General features: G+C 45.4%; 1 protein-coding gene across 1 annotated transcript; it reads right to left on the bottom strand.

The window, feature by feature from the left end:
• Positions 1-350: 350 nt before the first annotated feature.
• Positions 351-3,194, bottom strand: LOC133068859 (PRAME family member 8-like). Its single transcript, XM_061159792.1, has 3 exons — positions 2,908-3,194; positions 1,891-2,463; positions 351-873 (listed from the first exon to the last, which is right to left on the bottom strand). Exons 1-3 carry the CDS (start codon positions 3,192-3,194, stop codon positions 351-353), a joined length of 1,383 nt encoding a protein of 460 aa, XP_061015775.1.
• Positions 3,195-6,935: the final 3,741 nt, after the last annotated feature.

The following is a 6,935-nucleotide window of genomic DNA, read 5'->3' on the forward strand; positions in this document are numbered from 1 at the left end:
TTTAATTCTGACCATTTCTTTACAGCCATCTACCCAGGGATAACACCAACATGTGAATCTCAAGCTCAAATCCGCCTAAGGAAATGTGGGTTCTTAGTTCTGACCCTACAAGCATTCCTATTCCAGGGAGACAGTATTTCCCTCTGCAATCCTGCTTCCCTGCAGGATCACCTTTCCTTTTCACATTGACATTGAGCAGATGTCTGAAACCATGGCTCTATTTTCCTTTCACGATGTATCTTGTCCTAGATTTCAGTTTCCAAGTGCTCAGAAGAAAGCTTTCCATCAATGCTATGGACTAAGCAAGGGTATTACCACCGTATATCATGGGCTCACGATGATAGAATGTGTTATCTCCGGAGGGTGGACAGGGGCGTGAAGATAATCCAGATGGTCCTGGGATGTCCCAAGTCCTCCAGGATCTCAAGCAGTTCAGTCTGACTCTGGGCAAGTCTCCTGGGTTGGAGGATTCCATCAGAGCTGAAACTTTCCTGAGGGGCAGGGTATAGCTCTTTACTTAACCTGGGCAGCCCAGAGGTGTTTCGCAGCAGCTTTTCCATGATGGCCATGGAGAGGAGGTTCCCACGCAGACTGAAGGACATGAGTTGGAAACAGCGGCTCAAGATATGCAGAATGGATTCCAAGTGGGAGTCCCTGATCCCACATTGCTCTAAGTACAACTCCTGGAGGGTGGCTGAAACTTTCTCCAGCAGAGCTGGGAGGAGCTCAGGACTAGAGTAGGTCATGGTGACCCCACTCAGATACAGGCCCTTTAGCTGACTGATGTTTGGGCTCTGGCACAGATGGGTCAGGTCTGAATCTGTAAGCAGGCAGCGAGTAATCCCAAGGTTGTCCAAGGGGGTCATCAGGCACCTGGGGAGAAAGAGAGGAATTAAGTATCGGAAACTGAGGTGGAAGTTGATTGCAAGTTGACAGACAAGTGATCTGCCCAAGCCCAGGTTTGAACAGATTATCTGATAAAGATTAATACCCAGAAAGGCCAATATCATTGCAGCCAGTCATTTCACCTTTTCTCTGTGACCAGGTCAAGTACATAGAGTCTGAAAAACCTCTCTCTCCTCATTACTCAAGCAGAGAAAAATGTTCTCTGCTTCCTTATGAAGAGGAATGAAGATAATGCAAGGGACTAGAACAAACTCAGAGGAGAGGTTGACATCGTGCCTCAATCAAGATTGGACATCCCTGAAAGTTAATAGTAAGAGATATACTTAAAATGCTTCCTACCCAGGCTGCCTTCTGAACGCGCTCTGGCCCCACACATCCATCTCAGGCAGGTGAGGCTTCTGGGTGACTTGCATAGAGGACAAATGCTGTGGGCAAAATCCCACAGCATCCACAGAGGATGCCAGCCCGTGGGGCTCACTTCTATCCCTGCTTTATCTGCAAACCATCTTCCAATTTTTATGATGCCTTTGACACCTGCCCTATTACCATAATCTCCAGAATCATGCATTTCCCATATATTATTTACCATCTCTGGTGCAAAAAACATCCTTTTACAGACAGGGAATTTGAGATAGGCTCATCCTGGTCAGAAAGCTGGAGAACACAGAGCTTCAGTTTAGGAACGCTCAGGCCTGGTGGAGTTGTCTGTGTTCAATGCCCTCTTTCCTTACCTATTTTCCTAAGTCACCTAGAAAAGATATTTCTTCTTAAGAAGAAACTAAATTACCATCCCCTAGATTCTAGCTCCTAGTCTATAGTTTCCAGCACAGTGTCCCTTTCCAGAGCCTCTCTCCCAGTTTGGACCCCTATCTAGATTTGGGTGGTTATGTGATACCATAGTTCACAATGGAGCAGCAAAGGGGACAGTACATTTGATATTCTAGTGTTGGGTTCACTGTTACTTGGTCAGTGATACACACTCACCTGAGCATCTGGTCCAGGCAGCCTTTGAGGTAGAAGGGGGATTCCAGATGGAGATCCCGGAGGTGGTGCAGCCTTAGGAACTGAGAAGTAATTTTGACAATGTGGTGCTCCTCCTGTTCCTCGGGATCAGGCAGATTGATGTGGGAGATGAGGAGTCTCTGCAAATTGCTCATCTGGCCCAGGAGAGGAGCAAACATGGCCAGGGTGGACAGATGCCAGCTGCGATTCATGTATACCTCCTGGATACAGTCCAGCTGCACCATGCTCAGGACCCTCATAATTTTATCCATGGAAAATGAAAGAATCCTCAGCCTCTTGCAGCACAGGTGTATGGACGCTTTCCTCTGCTCCACCCATCTCATAAGGCAGATGAGAAATCCATCCATGCTCCTTTCCTTGAGGTGAAGTTCTATGAACACCTCGAAGGGAGCCAAGACTGTCTCAGTGCTTGATCTGTCCTCGGCCCCTGGTGCCACTGAAAAGCTTGAGGACACATGGACACTGGATCCAGACCACATTCTCCAGAAATCCTGGCCAGTATTCCTTAAGTCCAGCACACGCAGTTTGCATCTCCTGTGGGGAAACAACGGATTGTCAGTGATGGTTTTAATAATATCCACACAAAATTTAGGCAACACTCTGACTTCCCACATGAGTTTTTACTTCAAATTCCCCACATCACCTGCTGCCTTGTCCTCCTCTCCCCTCTCTGCTTCACCTTCCTCCATCTTTTCCCCTTCCATTTTCCTTAGCCTTCTACTTCTAGTGGCCTTAGACATCCCTGGGGCGGGGGAGGGGGGAGGCTGGGACTTGTCCTTTCAGATTCCCTTGCATCTTAGCCACTCCTACACTGCTGGAAGGCATTCCCCAAAGTGAGCTCAGCAATGGCCAAGTCTCTGTGTTTCCTCATTGGCATCATCAGAAGTCACTGGCCCATCCAGGTGCCATCTACTTTCCCATCTTCAGCTGTCTGTTTGGGATGCCCACATCCTATCAGATTACCTGCATCCAACTCACCTTGGACGATCCTTCTGTGTGAGCAGGACATCAAGTCCCTCGAGCACTGCTTGTAACGTTACCACATGAGGTGTCTGCATCAGGCCCCCCAGAGGCAGGCGGACAAAGGGCCAGGCTTGAACCAAGGCCTTTAAGGTCTTTCTGTGCCTTCCACAGAATGCTTCCATGAAGAGTGGGGGGAAGAGCTCGATGGGCAGATACTCCAGAGCAGAAATGGCCAAGGCCTCATTGGTTAGTAGGGTCTTCCCTGCCAGGTTCAGGAGTCTCAGGGGGTTCTGAACACTCATTCTGAGTCTGCTCCTAAAGGAATCCTGTAAGAACTTGCAGAGAAGAAGGGATCTTTCTCAGGTAAGCATGAACATAACTTCATCTGTCTCCCCACCCTTCAGAGGAACCGACTCATAGCTGAAGTCTCTGCTCTGACAATTGAGAAGAGCCTTAATTTTGCAAATATTCTCTCTGGGCTTAGTGGGCACAGTGGCATAGCTCTATCCCTAGGGGCACCAGAACAAACATTTCTTAAGGATCAAGAAGAAAGAAACCCAACCACTGGTCTGTTCATTTCCATTCACTGCTTAATCATGTTTCATTGGGGAGTGGTACCAAGACCTGAAGGTTAAGATCCATCCTTTTTTGGGGGAAAACATTCAAATCATCACTTAGAGCCTTAAAACTATGGGAATAAGAGCACTGTGTAGCCCAGTACAGCCTCTATCCTCAGTTCCCACAGGTAACGGGCTGAGAAAGATGAAACAGACTCCTTAAAAGAATGCCATTTGCACAAACTGAATATTTTCAATGCCAGTAAATAAAATTTCAAAAATATAGATTTTTTATCCTCCAATTAAAACAATTTAATTAAAAAATTAGACTTTTTCATTAAAAAATAAAATCTTGTTGGTTAAGATATTTTGAAATGATATAAAGGAAAGCACATATCAAAATGTTTGGGATTGAGGCAAAATTACACTTAGAGGTAAAACCAAAGGCTTACATGTATACATCTGAAAAGAAAGAAATCTCCCTGACACCACTGCTGCGTGCCACCAGTGGAAACCTGCTGACCATAGGTAAGATGAGGGGTCTTTTGCTGAGGTCTGTAACTTACCAGCTCTGCTGGGGTTGGCACGGTGCTCAGAGGTCAGATCTGGTGCAGAAGCCACCAAGTTGCTTGGAGAAGACAGGCGGCGAATCCAGAGAAAGAAGTTTCTGCACCTCTTCTTTGATTCCTCAAGTTTTTATAGGCCTTTCTAATCACATGTTCCCCCTGTCCAACTGCTACCATCCAATCAGAAAATGATGCCTGATTAGATTTTCAAATGTCCATTAGGTAAATCCTAATTGGATCTTTGCCTATAATCAGATGACTTGATTGAATCAGATATTCACTCAGGAGGGATACATGGGGGGAGGAGAGTCAAAGGTTCAACCGTGGATTCACTCTGTGAACACTGATTGAGTTCTTCTAATTGGGTCACTGACTGGGGCTTCCCAGGTGGCAAAGAATCCAAGCAGGAGACTCAGGTTCCACCCCTGGGTTGGGAAGATCCCCTGAAGAAGGAAATGGCAACCCAGTATTCTTGCCTGAAAAATCCCGTGGACAGAGGATCCTGGTGGGCTAGAGTCCATGGGGTCACAAAAGAGTCAGACACAGCTTAGCGACTAACCAACAGCCACATCAAGTTGTGACTTTTGTCTTACATTGGAAACAGCAGATCATGAACCTATTAAAGGGAAATGCAATTGGAAATGTGCTTGGTCTTCTGGGCTTAAGTCAGGACTTCTCTGTAATAGCTGGCTCAAACTCACAGTAAGGAGCAAGGGTGGGAACTAGGCAGTGTGGAGGGGGTCACTCCTAAAGGGACCCTGTGAATGACTCAAACAGAATAAAATACGTTTTGTCTTTTTTTTTTTTTTTTTTCCTCTTGGGGAGGAGGAAGACTAAAGGACTTCTGGTGGGGTTTAGAAATTAAAAAGGAAACTGTTACATTTGAGAGTGTTTCTTTCCATAAAGATGGGATCAGCAGAGAAAACTGACATGAAAAGATTAAATCTGAGAATGTGAGCATAGGGGGAGTTGTGAGTCCTGGGAAACTAGACATTTCCAAGACTAAGAGACACTGATGGTGGGCCCTACGGACTGTTTGAGAACTTACCGAGAGGAGCTAAGTGAAATAGTTAACTTGCTCCTAACCATGTCCTTCTTGTGGCAACTGCTTGCTTTTGTTGTTGTTGTTCAGTTGCTCAGTCATGTCTGACTCTTTGCTACCCCAGGGACTGCAGCATGCCAGGCTTCCCTGTCCATCACCAACTCCTGAAGCTTACTCAAATGCATGTCCACCCAGTCGATGATGCCATCCAACCATCTTATCCTCTGTTATCCCCTTCTCCTCCTGACTTCATTCTTTCCCAGCATTAGGGTCTTTTCCAGGGAGTCTGCTCTTCCCATGAGGTGGCCAATATATTGGAGCTTTAGGTTCAGCATCAATTTTCCAATGAATATTCAGGGTTGATTTCCTTTAGGATTGACTTCTTGGATCTCCTTGCAGTCCAAGGGACTCTCACACATCTCCAACACCACAGTTTGGAAGAATCAATTCTTTGGCGCTCAGCCTTCTTTATGATCCAACTCTCATATCCATACATGACTACTGGAAAAATTATAGCTTTGACTATAGGGACTTTGTCAGCAAAGTAATCTGTCTGCTTTTTAATATGCTGTCTAGGTTGGTCATAGCTTTTCTTCCAAGGAGCAAGCAAGCTCTTTTACTTTCATAGCTGCAGTCAGAATCTCAATGATTTTGTGGCCCATGGAAATAAAGTTTGGGATTCCCTCATAGCTGGGCTTCCCTCATAGCTACAGGCAAGTAAAGAAGCTGCCTGCCATGCAGGAGACCCGGGTTCCATTCCTGGGTCAGGAAGATCCCCTGAAAAAGGAAATGGTAACCCAGTCCAGTATTCTTGCCTAGAGAATCCCATGGACTGAGGAGCCTGGCAGGCAAAAGTCAGACATGACTTATTGACTGAACCACCACCACTGTTTCCATTGTTTTCCCATGTATTTGCCATGAAGTGATGGGACTAGATGCCATGATGTTCATTATGTGAACGTTGAGTTTTAAGCTTTTTCACTCCGTTCTTTCACCTTTATCAAGAGGCTCATTATTTCCTGTTTGCTTTCTACCATAAGGGTGGTGTCATCTGCACATCTGAGGTTATTGATATTTCCCCCAGGAATCTTAATTCCAGCTTGTGCTTCATCCAGTCTGGCATTTCACATGAGGTACTCTGCTTAGAAGTTAAATAATAAGGGTGACAATATATTATATACAGGGTGGCAGCTGCTATCAATATGCATTTTCTTTTAGGTTCTTCTCACGTGGCACTACTGGCAAAGAACCGACTTGTCAGTACAGGAGATGAAAGAGACCCGGTTTCGATCCCAGGTTGAGAAGATCCCTGGAGAAGGGAATGGCAACCCACTCCAGTATTCTTGCCTGGAGAATCTCACCGACAGAGGAGCCTGGTGGGCTACAGTCCATAGGGTTGCAAAGAGTTGGACATGACTGAAACGATGTAGCACACACATGCAGATCAGCATGCACAGAAGTTACTCTTAGATGGCTATTTGCTCCAACCATTTCCTTTGGTCTTGGTAGCCAAACCATAATCCTATACGCTTTTTTCCAAGTGTATTTTGATAATTCTATTTCTTCAAAATTAGAGAAATTCAACAAAAATTCTGACCAAAGTGATGCTATTCCCCACAAAATAAAATTCTGTTCTTCTCCTCATAGTATGCATTGTTCACAAATATCAACACCTTTCCCTACAAAATTCAGATGCTCTCTCTCCATATATGTTTATTAAGGATCTGCCATGTATAGGGAAGACTCCCACCCCGGGCTGTATCTCACAGAGATTTTTTGCAGTTTCAGGATGCAGAGAAAACAAGACTCTCTACCCCCAAAGAAATCTCCATGCCTTTCTTTCCTCCATTCACTGAGATGTCCAAGTAATTTAGTTAT

The sequence above is a fragment of the Dama dama genome, chromosome 14 (genome assembly GCF_033118175.1).
Source record: "Dama dama isolate Ldn47 chromosome 14, ASM3311817v1, whole genome shotgun sequence".
NCBI lineage: Eukaryota > Metazoa > Chordata > Mammalia > Artiodactyla > Cervidae > Dama > Dama dama.

Coding starts and splice junctions, on each gene's coding strand:
- LOC133068859 (XM_061159792.1), bottom strand. CDS start 3,194: ATGAGTGTTCAGAACCCCCTGAGACTCCTGAACCTGGCAGGGAAGACC. Junction 2,464..2,907: donor ACACAGAAGGATCGTCCAAG/GTGAGTTGGATG, acceptor GTTTCCCCACAG/GAGATGCAAACTGCGTGTGC. Junction 874..1,890: donor TGCCTGGACCAGATGCTCAG/GTGAGTGTGTAT, acceptor CTTTCTCCCCAG/GTGCCTGATGACCCCCTTGG.